Genomic DNA, 15,185 nt, shown 5'->3' with positions numbered 1-15,185 from the left:
TGCTTTCCAAAATAGAATTTCTCTTTGCCGTCGTCTCACAAAGGGGGAAGTATGCAAAATAATTTTCTCATCGTTCAAAACAGCCATTTTCGCTTTTCTCTCTCAATGTTTCGCTCTTTTTCACCGTAACAATTGCATTGCAACAATGAAATAATTAATGTGAAATTAAACCGAAAGGGCACTCTATACTCAATGGATTTGTATTAAATGTGTATACCTACTCTTTGCTTATTTTAGTCAAACTTAAATGTGATCATGGATTTGTTATAATTTAGAAAATTATTCATATGTAAGGAATAGTCCAATAGTTATGAAAATTCTATGGGGATAAATTATCAAAGATGTTTTAAATATTTGATAATTATTCATCTGATGATATATAAGAAAATATTTTTCAGGGGGAAAATGTGGAATCTTCATGAATATTTGACCATTTAACAGGCACTTTTTTTTGTTTGAAATAATTACTCGAAAATTCCTTAAAAATTTCTACAAAATGATCCCTTAAAAACTCTCAAAATTGTTGAAAATCAACTAAACTTTTTCGTAAAATAACTCGATATTTTGTAATTTATTGACTCAAAATTATCTTAGAACTATATCTTGATAATTCTAGGATATTTAATGATTACAAAGAAAACATTTTTAAAGGCTCACAGGATCAGGAAGAATGAAAAATTAAAAATTGAATTTTATTTCATATAATGAACTCAAAGCAACCCCTAAAATTATTTTTACTACATTTTGTCCCCTGAATTTCTAAATAAATCAAACTCTATTTAAATCATTCCTGTTTGACTTTCAGAGCAAATATATTTAGAACAGAGTAGAGACTCCAAAAAGCTTTTTACTTTTTCTCTATTTACCTCATTTTTTCGATAAATTATTCAAAAAGATAAAGATATTTTTATCCTAGTATTTCCATTAGATAAAATGGAAATATCTCTTAATTTTCTTTTGAATGTTTAATTTTATTTTCCAGCAGGATTTGAAGGAATCAGGATAAGTGGTGAAGCGGAAGGAAACTAAAGAAGCCTTTAATGGGAATTATTTGGACTTGAAATAATTATTATTGAACTGATGAGAGAAATAGGGCAGAATGGCGACACGCGAGAGAAAAGCCAAAATGAATGCAGAGTCCCCCACACCGAGTGCCGGGAGTGAGTCAACGCCGACGACTCCAACGACAAATGCTACGGGGGTTGGTGGAAAGGGTGGGCGTAAGAGTGCGAGTGGAGCGTCTGTGGCCACAACGGGGAGGATGAGGTCGACACGCGGCGCAAGTGCGCAACAAGTGGCTGAAGAAGGGGAGCCCGAAAAGGACAAGGTGGAAGAGAGTGCGGAAGGGACGAATGAGGCGGAAACGAAGGTGAAAACACCACGAACGCCACGCGTAAGTAGGGCAACGATGGTGGCACAGAAAGCGGCTGAAGCAAAGGCGGCGGAAACGAAAGCTGCTGAAATGAAAGCTGCAGAGGCAAAAGCAGCTGAAACGAAAGGAGCCACAGATGTAAAGGAGACTGAGGTAATGCCCGAGGAGGAGAGTAAGGAGGAGGCAGGTGGGAAAGATGATGAAAATGACGAGCAGGCTAAGAGTGAAACAGCCGCAGAGGAGCCACTAAAAAATGCATCATCTAGTCCAGCAACTGTGAAAAAGACCCGAAGCCCCACATCTGGAAGAGGTGGAAGGGGTAGAAAGCGTACACGTGGGATTATGAAGAGGAAGACATTGCCGGCAACAACGGCTCGTCCGGGAGGACGTATGGTGACACGACGCAACAGTATTGCAAAGATTGAAGCCATTACAAAGGCACTCAAGGAAGATACAACACCCATAAGGAAGTCCACGAGGACGCGACGTAAGACCAAGATTGCCAATGAGGAGCCAGTTAAGCGGAAGCGTAGGCGATTGATGTCGGAGCACGATAAGATTGAGGAGCCACCGAAGGAAGATTCCGAAATGAAGCAACCGGAGAAGGTGCAGAAGAATGAGGTTGTTTCGGATTCAGAACTAATTAGACGACGTTCTGATTCAGTCTCAAAGTACTCAGACACAACGGATAACTCAAGTTTCTACGATGCAGGTGCTGTTAAGGGTAGTATCGAGGAATGGGGTCGCGACAGCAATGCTACGCCCAAAGGTGAAACTGAGAGTGAAGAGATTAAAGTGGAGAATACGGCTGAATTGGAGGAGGATACAGCTATGGAGGCAAAACTCACAACAGAGGATCCCGTAGCTGTTCCAACGCGTAAGCCAAAGCGAACAAGTCTCGTGCGACGAAGTGGACGTGCACGGAGGAGTACGCAGAAAGAGAAGAAGGAGGTTGAAGCGACAGCTACAAAAGTGGCCAAAGTGGCTGAAAATAAGACTGATGGACAAGACTCTGTGATGAATTCCGTCGAGGACACAGACGTGGACAGTGCAAAAGGTGCTCTACTGCATGTGGAGACATTGGCAAAGGAGCCGAGTGCAGAGAAGGAGAATGCAAAAGACGGTGAAGAAGTTGATGAGAAGAAGGGAGAAGTCTCTTCTCTGAGTCCTGAACTTGTGAGTGAAGGTGTTTCCCCGATAAGCGTGCAACAATTCTATGGACAACCAGCGTTCCTTGAGAACAATTTGGGCATTGAAGAGGATCCCAAACTTCGTGAAATTGTTCAGGTGAAAGAGAAGATTAAGAAGGTTGAAGATGGTGAGGTTGCAGAGGAAGAGGAAGAGATTAAGGTGGAAAAAGAGGAAGAGGCAGAAAAGGAAAAAGAGGAGGATCCAAAGGAGGATGTTGAAATGAAAGAAATTGTTAATGGAACCAATGAGAGTGAAGGTGAAGTTGCTGTGAAAACAGACGAGAGCAATGCTGAGCAAGAAAGTACCGAAGAAGCAACTGAGGAGAAAGATAAGAAACCCGCGGAAGAGGAATCTGTGGTTAAGAATGAAGAAATAGTGAAAAAGGGAGATGAAGAAGTTAGCATTGCTGCTGTCCCTGAGAATACTGACTCAAATGAAGCGATTGAGGATCAAAATGAAGTGAATGACAAGGAGAATGTTGCATCAAATGGGGAGAATGTTCAATCCCCGGAGAAATGTGAGGAAATGCTTAATTCAGTTGGTTCCCCTAAATCCCCACCAGTTCCTGAATCTCCGGAGACGCGTCTAAAGAAGGAGAGTCACCTGAAATCACTCGGATTGCTCACACACGAAGCTGCTGTTGAGGCAAAAATTGAAAAAGCTCGTCGTCGTGAGTTCTTCAAGAGTGCCGCGAATAATTCGTCATTCTCGTCTGCCTCATCAACATCATCGGGCTCCTCCGTTTCCTCACAGACGTCCAATGGCACGAAAAATGGCAAACCCGGTCGACCACCGAGTAGTGGTCAGGAATATACAGGTACCCTGAAGACTGTGATAAAACTGCATCGGCCACAGACGCAGGAGAAGCGCAAGACCAGGATGCCACTGAAGATGACATTCCAAAAGGGAAGAGTTAAATCAGCAACCAGTGTCAATGACAAAGATCAAGTTAATATGTCCAATTCGGATGAGGATACCTACTACACGATTCAGAATGAGGTACAAATTGAATGATCCTTTGTTTTGAAGAGTTTTCCTCTAATTTGAAATTTTCTTTATGGTTTCCAGGCTGACGGATTGGGTGCTGATACAGTTCATGGTGGGATAAGTCGCAAAACTCATTACCGCTCTCATACTGGTGGTGTGTTCTTTATCTATCTCCCCCTTCCTCTTAATTTGTAGTTTAATAAAAAAAATAATAATAATTCAATAATTTTCGTAGAAATCCTTAAATATTTTTCCTTACTAAAATCAATTAGAAAATAAACTAAAAAGTAGTCACAAAAACTTTTTAAAAAATTAAGCAAAAAGATGCAGTTAACGTATTAACAGTTAAAGGACTAAAGGAACTACTTTTAATATAAAATATTAACAATAAAGAGCAACTTATTAAAGTTCGTTCATTTTTTGAATAAACTTTTCTTCCTGAAACGGTTTGATGTGCTTCCCGGAAAGTGCCATAACGCTTGGAAGTTGTGCAGGATAACTGCCCATTGTATTACGGAGTTTCTTAGGGACTCTAGGAACCTCTTTTTCAACACCCGGCTGCTCCTTGATTTCATTTAGTGGTCAAAATCTATCCATTTAGAAAGTCCTATTTGCAATTGCCTGAAACATTTTTATAAACTCAGTTTTTGACCCAAAGTTGACATCAAGGATTAACTGGGAGTTGAAAAGGAAGTTCCTATAGATCCCTTAGAAAATTCCTGATACAATTGGCAGGATGACTACACAGTTTCCAGCCACTTATGGCACTTTCCGGGAACACATCGGAACGTTCCGGGAAGAAAAGTGTACAAACTTCCTGTTTCTACAAAAAAGAACCGCAGCCAAAGAAAACTTTCAAAAAGCTCTCAATTGATGAGGTTTTAAATATAATTTTCTTACGCAGATTCAGCTGCAAATGTTACTGCCTCAGCGGAACCATCCAAGGAGGTGCAGAAAGCTCTGGTTATTCCGGAGAAAGCATCCTCCTTCAGTATCCATCCAGGACGATTGTGTCAGGATCAGTGTTTCTACTGCGGTGGGAAGTTTGGGCTCTTCGATACTCCTTGTCATGTTGCACAAATTAAATCTTCCGAGAGGCAGAAGAAGATCCTTGAAAGTGAGTTTCTCCTTCTCATTACTTTAGTTTGAAGTTCTTTCTTTTGACCACTAAATGATTGCATTGTAGACGAAGAGAAATTGACCATCGACAACTGCCTATGCGATGCATGCTATCGCCATGTAGATCGTCGAGCCAATTGTCCGTCGTACCGTAGTAAGAGGCAATCCGCGAACTTTATGACTGAAAAGCAGGAAAGGGTGGCAGATGCAATTCAGCACGATCCCGAGGAATCCAGACCAACAACACTGTGCCTGGTGACTGGATGTACGGACCCATCGTCGCATTTGTTGCGTCGAAAGTGGTACACAAAGATGCGGAAGCAGATTAATACGTACATACGGCTCAATGTGGATGTTTCAAATGCTCATGGATTGGGTCAAGTGCCAATTTGTCAGACACACTACGATGTTATTGCTCACCTAATGGTGTGTATCCTTTGCAAGAGGAAACTACCACGAAATCACATTTACTACATTAATCAGGTGAGAAGCTTTTAAAGGGGAGATGAAAGTTCAGGATTTGAGAGAATTTTCTTTATTTTTTAGGAAGTTAAACGGTTGGATCACTTGATAAGGAAACAAGGGATTCCTGTACAATTGGGAACAAATGCCGTGGTGTGTAAACTCTGTCGCTACTACACGAATCTCCTGCTGAAGCCACCAGAGAGGAAAACTCAGAGGGCACAATTTGTACGGAGCTACCGCCGACGTTTGTTGTCCTTCCACAATGTTGATTTACTCGATGCCTCGGATGACAAAGATGAACCGAGGGGGCGGCAGAAGAATAGAAGTGGCGGAAAGTCGGCGGATGAAGAGCAGGATGTTGATCAGGAGATGTCTGATCACAATGATTCGTCACAAAATACCTCAGGTGGTCAAATACTCCTCGACAACGACGTCATGGTGGACTATGATGTCCCAATGTTGGACAATAGTGCGTATACCGGGCAGAAGGGGAAGCAGCAGAAAATGCAGAGTTTGCTCCTGCCACGAAATCAGCAAATGCGCGATAAGCAACAGCGAATGCAGCAAATGCAACAGATGCAACAAATGCAAAAAATGCCGAATGAGAGTGATGTGTCACGATTGCTGCGTGATAATCCCAATATTTCAATGCGGGAGCTGTTTCCGGGTGAAGATGAGCTGGGTTTGCAGGTGTATCTACCCTTTGGACAGGGTGGTCATAGAACACCCGAAGGTTGGACCCGAACAGCAAGTATCCTGCAGTATGATGATGCAACAAAGGTACTCTGGGAGGAATTGCAGAAGCCCTATGGGAATCAATCGAGTTTCATTCGGCATTTGGTGCTGCTGGAGAAGTACTTTAGGAATGGTGATCTCATACTCTCACCCACGGCGAGTAGTAGTGCTGTTACCTACTCCGAATCAGTGCAGAATCGTCTCAAGTCATTTGATAATGTCACATCGGATAGTTTGAGTATCTTTCATCAGCTGAGCAATGCTCCAATCACAATTACACCTGCCAATCCAAAGGGGAGAGTACCGTCCACAGGGAGGTATAGTGATGGCACAAGTGGGGCATCAACGAGCCTCCTCAAGTCCAACAATGCCCGCCATGAAGGGCATGTTGACGCCTTCAAGGGTCAGGAGGGTGTTAGTATTATCAAAAAGTCCGCTGGTAGTGGAGTACCTCCGGATTTAATTAGTATCACCACAACACCAGCTCACAAGTCCACGTCCGGAAGTATTGATACAATCACCGTGACGGCAACTGGAAGTCAGAAGGGAACTTCACCACCAGCTATTGATGCCACCCCATCGCCACCTCCGCCAAATTCCGTTCAAAATGTCGGATCGAAGGATATTATCATCAAACTCCCGGAAACGCTGAGTCCTGCTGAACGGCGTCTGGTGAATGGGAAGGCATGGAGACCCACATTGATGCCAATTGCTCCACTTGAGCGTGATTCCGCCCGTGATGGTGTCAATACGCTGTACCAAACAGCCGATGGGCGTCTCTTGCCGAGTCGTGTGCAAGTGATGTCCGGCGGAAAACCCTACCACATATCAATCTACGACTACAACCGTATGTGCATTCTACGCAGGGAGAAAATCCTGCAGAAAGCCATGGCGGCTCAAGGGAAATCTCCACCTGAGAATGGACAGAGGAAGTCACCACCGTCGACGCAAACCACGCAGCAACAGCAGCAGCAGCAATTTGCGCCAACAGCTTCGACGTCAAAGGCAAAAGTACAGATACCAAATAAAATTCTGGAGCAGAATTCGGTGCTTCCAATTAGTGGGAAGCCCGGAGCAGCAGGTGGATCGTCATCGGAGCTGCAGTCACTGATAAAGGTGCGCAAGCCCAATCCGACGTCTCTGCTCAAGAATCAAATTCCAATTGCGCCAAAACCACCGACTCAGCAGCAACCTCCTATATCAGCTATTGTGTCCATGAGCACCAACACCATGCCAAATACCAACCCCATGATGTCAATAATTGATCTGATGAAGACCACCACGGCACCCACTGCCTCTGCCAATATGTGGCTCCTCAATGAATCCCTCAATGGCCCCCAAGGGAATGACAATTCAGCCGTGTCGCTCCTGTCCAAAATACCAAAATCCCTTACGGTGATTCCGCAGCAAAAGGGCCGCTCCGGCTCGAGGGTATCCTCCGGTGAGGACCAAAGTAGTGCCTAACAGTGAAGTGCGTTTCAATACAAAGCGGCCTCGATCTTGCATCTCATTAACAAAAGAATTAAACACGTGAGTTCAATTTTAAAACGTCTATATACTTGCAGAGATATAATATTACATATACATACATAATTAGGGTGTGTACATAGTTCTGAAATTAATAACTCTATACTATATATTCGATGAAGAAAACAGAGAAATAATTAAAAACTATATACATATAGATATATTTTAGTATGAGTATTTAGGAATGTAATAAAATGCCCCCCTTTAATATTTTACAAAAAAACATGAAGAAATTATTGAGATAAAAATATTATACGAGTACCTTAAAAATAAATAAAAACATAATTTTATGAAAAAAAATCTTTGCGATTTAATAATGTTGCGAGATTTATTTTTCTATGCAAAAAAAAAATTATTAAAAAATTAATATGTAGAGAATAAAAACAAATGAAGAGCAACTAATCGAAGAAAACGACGAAATAAGAATGAAATCAAGGTGTGATGTTCAATGATTATTTTTTTTGGAGGATGTCTCATAAATTCAAAGCTCTTTTTACAAGAGAAAATCAAATTATTTAGCGAAGATTTTTACGTGATTCAGTCAAAATTCTTTAATATTGATCGAAAGAATTAATCAGATTAAGAAGATTCAAAAGATTTAAAGGAGTTTATTCACTTTTATTCAAGTAACAAATCTTGAAAAGGGTTAAAATAATTCAGAAAAAATCCTTAGAAAAATCTTTTCATTTGCCAGAGATCAGCTGAGAAAATTTAAAAGGATTTACTTAAAAAACACAGAAACCACGCCCTTGGGTACTTTAATTTTTCTTTTAGACTTGAAGCATATGCATCAGTGCTTTGATCGATCTTTTTTTTAAGTTAGCATATTTCTGCCGGCTCATAGAAAAACTTGACTGATTGAAATTAAACTTTTATGAATGACAGTGTTCTTGATCAAAGAAATGTTTTGGAATCAACCAGATATTTTTAGCATAAGGTATATTCAAGATTGCTTAACTCTTGCAGGATTTTGCTGGCCAAAGTGGCCAATTAAAGTATTTTTAATCGCTAAAAAATAAAAATCTATTTAACATTTCGTGATTAATTCTACATCTGTGTATAGGGGTGTTTCATTACTTCAATATCGTCGGAAGAAATCTTGGAAAAATATTTTTTTTGAGAGAAAATGAAGGTCAAACTTTTAAGGTTAGGAATCCCGATCCTTCAAGTGTTAATAACATAAAAAAATTATTTTCTCTTTAAAAAACTATTTTGTAAATCTTTGATCATTGAAGATGATTTTCACAAATTATCATCAAAATCGACCCAAAAGATAAGTTAAAATCCATGAAAGTGTAAGGTCGCTTCAAAAAAAAAAAAAAGATGGCCTCATTTTCCAAAATCTAAACTGTATTCTGCGACTAAGAAATCCTTGAAATTGTTGCAATTTGAAAGATTTCTTGGTTACAAGAAACTAATAATTTCAATGTCTTCTAAAAACTTTTCTTCTCAATGAAAATTGATGATTTTTTTCTGTATAGAATTTTTAACTGAGAAGATGATTAGCCAAGAAAATTAATTGAAAAATATAAAAAATATACTCTAAAAAATTTTCCTTAGTGTATGATCCTTTGAAGCAAAGATGCATATGTTTTATGCTGCTAAATATAAAAAGAGCGTATTTACCATGTATCTAGCTTAACTTCCACACAAAGTTTAAATTAATAAAACTCCCTGAATTATTTTTCAAGCCCAAAAATAAGCAAGAACGTTTAAAATTTGTAAAGAAAAATAAAATTCTTCGCACTTTTAACATTGAATTTGAGACATCCTCCATTAATATGTTTTGAGAAAAGAAAAAATGGCCCAAAAAGAGAATTTTATCATATTGTAGAATTTTTTGTTTTTTGGTTTTAGGGAAATCAAATCGATAAAAGACATGTCCATATTTTTTTAATGGATTTTTGCGTGAATAAGGAAAATAAAATGTGAAGGAAAATGCTAAGCAATAATTTAAAGTGCTGCTTGCAAAAAACGGCAAAGAAGGGCAATTTGGGAGGGAAAAGAGAATGATATCGAGATGGATTTTGAAGCAATACAAAATATTTAAAAGAAAAAAAAAACAAATAATTATTAAGAAAATGCTTTCTCTACATCATTGAGGGAATATATTAAGAGAAAGAAAGAAATATATCTATATATTTGAAATGTAAGAGTAGTAAGAGAATATTTTTCTATCACAAATTTCACTTAATGCTGTAAATTAGTGATGTGTGGAAGATCACCCAACAATATATTATTGAATTAAAATAAAGAGAGAAAGAAAGAAAGAAATGTATATAATTACAAACAACATACATATATTTTGTAGTTTCGTAGAATCATATACATATTGCGAAAAGGGCAAAGACACAGTAAATCTTTGGAGAGATAACATTGAGGAACAAAATGTAGATTTAAATGTGGCCTTTGATCATAAAACCTTACAACAACAAAATAAACTAAAACAAAGGGAAATTGCGCAAAGCAAAAGAGAAAATTTATGTCGCCACTATTTTACGAACTTTTCACTATTATACATAGATAATATGCAACAATAATTTTTTGTGAAAAACATCCTCCTACGTATAGTCTTAAATATGTATTTCATTCATTTTAATGCTTCGTAGTAAGATGATGATTATTTTTAAAAGAAAAAAAATAGATTTATTCCCTTGTCACGAACTTAATTACGCACGCAACTAAAATCATTGAAATGTTTCTTTTTTTTATTATTTTTTACGTCTTTTAGATAATTTTTAGTAAAGGAAAGGAGTTTTATTTTTCAGTACACAATTTGTCTTGTATTGAAGATTTTTTTTTAATTTTTAAAATTATTTGTAGCAATTCTATCCAAATCACTGTAATCGATCTATAATATTTAAAGGTATAAAATATAATGTATTTTTTGAGAATAGTTTGAGATCTATGAAATGTAATGAATTGACAAGTTGTTCCATATTCAATAAAAATATATATAAATATACATATTTAATATAGGGATATTTATATACAAAAATGTCCAATTTTCGAATTGAGCATAATAAAAATTGATCACCCAAAAAAAGTCTTTTTTTTTCCATGCTTTCTAGCATCGCCATTTGTTTGAAAGTTTTCTGTTTTTTCGTATTTTCTTATTTTAGGATTGTCTTTCTTTTCTTAAAATTCCAGGATCCAAGGTAAGTTATCAAATTTTTTTCAGTGCTGTTGGGGAGAAACTTCTTGAGTGATATAGATGGATGTCTACAGGAAATATCTCCTGGTTGAAAGCAAACTGCACTTCCCAAGAGGATTAAATCAAGAATAAGACTTGTATAGGGAAGATTCAACAATTGGATTCTCGGTGGTAAAGATTACAAATGAGAAGCTTTTGGATTTGAATCAATATCGCACCTAAAAGGTAATAATGATGCTCTGTGGCGTAGCCAAGGAGGAGTTTTGGGGGTCAAAACATCCTTCTCGAGCTAATTAACTTGGGAACAGATTGACCAAAAAATTCAAATTTGCAAAATATCTCATCAAGGCTATACTAAACATCATCTTCTTTACCCAAAAACCGAATTAGACATCTGTGGGATGATGCTTTCTGGGCAAAACCAATGTCATGTATAAAAAATTCAGGTCATTCATCAAAAAGTAAAAAGATCATGTTTAAAAAACTTAGGTCATGCATCTAAAATAAATGTCATGCATAAAAAAACTTAGGTCATGCATAATAAACTTAGGTCATGCATCTGAAAAAAATGTTATATGTAGATGAAAAACTTAGATCATTGTATAAAAAAAAACTTGGGTCATGCTTCTAAAAAAATGTCATGCATAAAATTTTCAATCCCAAACTTAACCCTTGGAATGCGGAGCGGGGTCGTTGAACGACCCCAGCGCTATATTTCGTGTTATATCTCCATAAATATAAAAGATACCATTCCCATCTTTTGGAAATAAGTTCCTTGGTTATCTGAGGAGGTTGTGTAAAAATTTCAGCTCAATCCGACCACCACAAGAAAAGTTATTAAGGAAAATGTAGAAGAAGGGAATTCAAAAATTGGTGTAACGGTCATGCTGCGGAAAATTTTTTAGAGCATAAACAACATAAAACATAATTAGAAGCATGTAAATGTGCAAAACAATAAAGAATATTCGAGAAATATTGCCATTTATCACGTTGCGGGAAGTTAGGGGAATGTGGGGAAGAGTGAAAAAAAAATTGCAGTTTCTTGACAAATTTCTCAAAAAGAAATTGTGAAAAATGATTGAAAAATGTTTTTCCCTAATATCTCCTTCTAAGTATTTTAGGGCGGCCAATTTGTGGTGCAGGGTGCAAGAGGACTATATAAGGAATCTATAGGCACTAACCCGACAACTCCAGGTTGTATAGTTTGGGAGAAAATTGGCCTTCTTTTTGGGGTCGTTCAACGACCCCACCTTCGCATTCTACGTAACTACCAAGGCCTCCGCATTCCAAAGGTTAACTGAAAATAATTCCCCCCCAAAATTTCGTTCTGCCTACGCCCCTGATGATGCTACCAAAAGATTGCTTCAACAAGAACATACTATGTTCAGGTGTTGAAGTAACTTTTGTTTGCATCCATTCCTATGCTTTATTCTATCCAGGAACGAATTGGGACACTATCGAAGCCCTCCAGGAAGATTACATTCAGATTCAGACATAACTTGAGACATAAGACCAAAATTGTTCCAATGTCCTCTTTAATCAATTGTAGAGGACAATTTCCTCTAAAAAAAATAATAATAATCTACAGAGAAAAAAAATAAATTATTGTAATCAAAAATATCTTTCTCATCTTGATCATTCATCCAAAAAAAGCAAAATTGTCACACCCGTTAAAAGCCAAAAAATCGTCTTCAGATTCCCAGAAATCTAAAATGAAATTCAAGAAATAGGAATAAGTTGATAAAGTTGCTGATTAAGCTTAAAAGGCATTTTAAAAGCATTCTCTAACGAATTTTTCTTCCATAAACTTCATAAGCTTTTAAACAAGAGGGCATCCGGTTTATATATTTATCATTCTTTTGACGATTCATCAACCAAAAATCCAATTTCCACTTATCGCCTCTTTAAAATGTCTTAAATAATTTTTTTTCAATTTATAAAAGAGAAAAATCAGCAAAAACAGTTATTCTTCAATTAATGAAAATACCGGAAATATATTGAACTTATTCGAATACCTTTTCCGGTTAGCTGTGTGAGCTTTTTCGAAAAACTTTCGCATTGTCACGGCAAAGAGGAGGTTATGTTGTGAAGTAAATTTGTTTTGATTCCCGGAATTTCATTCACATCTGCCCGAAAGGATGATCTTTCAATCACTCAGTGTGTTCAGATTAGCTCGAATAGTCCAACAAAGTCCAGCTACGAGAAATTCCTCCTTCACTTTCCTATGTCATCGTTGTGCATCCACCACATTTCCACTCCTCACACGGCGGATTCCACTGCCAGGTCCCAGAACTTCGATTATTGTGAGACAATGTGCAACCAAGGCATCTGGGAAGAAGTTCAAGTACAAAAAGTCAGATTTATTCAGGCTACTTCAGCTGGCAGCGAGAGAAAAGTGGGTCATTGCTGGTAAAAGCTCTAAATCTTTCTTTTACTTCCTGGACAAGAAATTTTATTTTTTTTGCGGGGATTTTCAGGAGGAATTGGCTGCCTGATTGTTTCATCGAGTATCACCATGGCTGTTCCTTATGGATTAGGGAAGATTCTTGATACAATTTATACAGATGAGTCCAAGGAAGAGGCCAGAGAGCGCCTGAAGAAGTTTTGCCTAATCCTAGCGGGGATTTTCATCATCGGTGGAATCTCGAATTTTGGGAGAGTTTATCTGTTCAACAGTGCATGTAAGTCCCAGAGACAACTCCCGGAGGATTTTTTATTTTATTGAAAGCTAATTTAGGATATTTTTAGCATTGCGTATTGTTCAGGACATCCGGTCGAGATTGTATCGTGCAATGCTGAGTCAGGAAGCTGGGTGGTTTGATCAGAAGGGCACGGGGGAGTTAGTTAATCGCCTCTCGCAGGATTCCTACCTGGTGGGGAATTCCCTGAGTCAGAATATGTCCGACGGATTGAGATCAACCGTGATGGTGACTGCTGGTGTTGGAATGATGGTGCACACATCACCCCACCTGGCTCTTGTGGGAATGTGTGTGGTTCCAGCTGTAGCAGGAATGGCCGTGGTTTATGGGAGATACGTGAGGAATATAACAAAGAGCCTCCTGGATCAGTATGCAGGGATCATGAAGACGGGGGAGGAACGTCTTGGGAATATAAAGACAGTCAAGATGTTCTGCCGAGAAGAGCAGGAGAGTCAACTCTTCCTCAGTAAGCTGTACGATGCTCTCCATCTGGGCTACATGGAAGTTCGGGCAAGAGCAATATTCTACGGCCTCACCGGGCTCTCGGGGAATATTCTCATAATGTCCGTACTCTTCTACGGTGGGAATATGGTGGCTAATGAGGAGCTCACCGTGGGTGCATTGACATCCTTCATTCTCTATGCTGGCTACTCGGCAATCTCCATTAATGGGCTCAGCAATTTCTACACGGAATTGAATAAGGGATTGGGAGCTGCTCAGAGAATCTGGGAGATTTTCGATCGGCAACCACTGATCCCCGTGGCAGCATATGCGGGGAAGACTCTTCCCTCCTTGGGTGCCATCACCTTCCGGAATGTGGCATTCAACTATCCATCGCGCCCTGATAATCCAGTCCTTGTGGATCTCAACCTTACCATTGATGCGGGAACGACGACTGCAGTTGTGGGTAAAAGTGGTTCCGGAAAGTCAACAATTGGGATCCTCCTTCTTCGTCTGTACGATCCAACACACGGTCAGGTGTCTCTCAATGGTGTGGACATTCGGGATTTGGATCCCCTGTGGCTGCGATCGAACATTGGAGCCGTTAACCAAGAGCCCGTTCTCTTCAGCGGCACAATTAGGGAGAATATCCTCTATGGCGTGAACGTGGGCACACGCATTTCCGAGGAGAACTTCCAGAGAATTGTCCGGGAAGCGCATGTAGATGAATTTGTGCGGAATCTCCCACAGGGATTGGAAACCATCGTAGGACAGCGTGGGATGATGCTGAGTGGGGGCCAAAAGCAGAGAGTAGCCATTGCCAGAGCTCTCATCAAAAATCCCTCCATCCTACTGCTCGATGAGGCAACGAGTGCCCTTGATGCGGGATCTGAGGAGCACATCCAAGTAGCTCTGGAATCCCTGACAAAGGGACGTACAGTGCTCACCATTGCTCATCGATTGAGCACCATTCGGAATGCACAGAAAATTGTTGTTCTCGATTCAGGACGAATTGCTGAGGAAGGAACCTACGCAGAGCTTTCCATGCGGGAAGAGGGACTCTTCCGGGAATTGGTGAAGCGACAGACATTTCAGCTTCATTAAATTTAGCACAAATGGGATCAAAATATAGGTATATAGGTCATATAATGTAAAAAACAAAAATGTAATTTATTTTATAAAATAAATAGAATTTTTATTAGAATATTATTTTAAAAAAGGAGTTTTTTTATCAATAATTTCCGAAGCTTTCAGCCTCAATCTGGACTATCATTATCTGGTAGGATGATTGCCTAAATGGTTTAAGGAATATCGAAAAGCTAGAAAGGAAGCTTTTTTGTGGTTGTCTCAATCATTTTCTTGATCTTTCAAGCTTCATGCGACATTTCGAGGCTCTTTCTACCCATCATCAGGGAAGAATTCTCGAGGAAAGTCTCAAGGAATCTTTAATCCGAGCATAACTCAGAAGCAAAGAGGAAAAAAATGAAAAAAAAGC

General features: G+C 38.9%; 2 protein-coding genes across 9 annotated transcripts in view; both read left to right on the top strand.

Annotated features, from left to right (window-relative positions):
* Positions 1-10,442, top strand: part of LOC129794967 (uncharacterized) — a 28,303-nt gene extending 17,861 nt beyond the window's left edge. For 2 of the 7 annotated variants that reach the window (XM_055835927.1, XM_055835919.1), the window contains exons 2-6: positions 986-3,562; positions 3,632-3,704; positions 4,455-4,667; positions 4,737-5,152; positions 5,216-10,442. In XM_055835927.1, the coding sequence (XP_055691902.1) occupies positions 1,100-3,562; positions 3,632-3,704; positions 4,455-4,667; positions 4,737-5,152; positions 5,216-7,333 (5,283 nt within the window). In that variant the 5' untranslated portion in view covers positions 986-1,099 and the 3' untranslated portion in view covers positions 7,334-10,442. Of the gene's footprint in view, positions 1-982; positions 3,563-3,631; positions 3,705-4,454; positions 4,668-4,736; positions 5,153-5,215 lie in introns of all 7 variants that reach the window. The other 5 variants (XM_055835952.1, XM_055835938.1, XR_008751095.1 and 2 more) reach the window with 4 other exon arrangements.
* A 2,165-nt stretch (positions 10,443-12,607) lies between these two features.
* Positions 12,608-14,894, top strand: LOC129795074 (ATP-binding cassette sub-family B member 10, mitochondrial). Of its 2 annotated transcripts, none has more exons than XM_055836109.1 (3): positions 12,608-12,959; positions 13,028-13,231; positions 13,299-14,894. In XM_055836109.1, exons 1-3 carry the CDS (start codon positions 12,689-12,691, stop codon positions 14,792-14,794), a joined length of 1,971 nt encoding a protein of 656 aa, XP_055692084.1. In that variant the 5' UTR covers positions 12,608-12,688; the 3' UTR covers positions 14,795-14,894. The 2 variants fall into 2 exon arrangements, with proteins under 2 accessions (XP_055692084.1, XP_055692092.1); XM_055836117.1 differs by having other exon boundaries at positions 12,835-12,945.
* Positions 14,895-15,185: the final 291 nt, after the last annotated feature.

This window comes from Lutzomyia longipalpis, chromosome 1, assembly GCF_024334085.1.
Source record: "Lutzomyia longipalpis isolate SR_M1_2022 chromosome 1, ASM2433408v1".
Classification (NCBI taxonomy): domain Eukaryota; kingdom Metazoa; phylum Arthropoda; class Insecta; order Diptera; family Psychodidae; genus Lutzomyia; species Lutzomyia longipalpis.
Note: the sequence above shows the minus strand (reverse complement) of the source record. Positions and strands in the feature narration are given on the sequence as shown.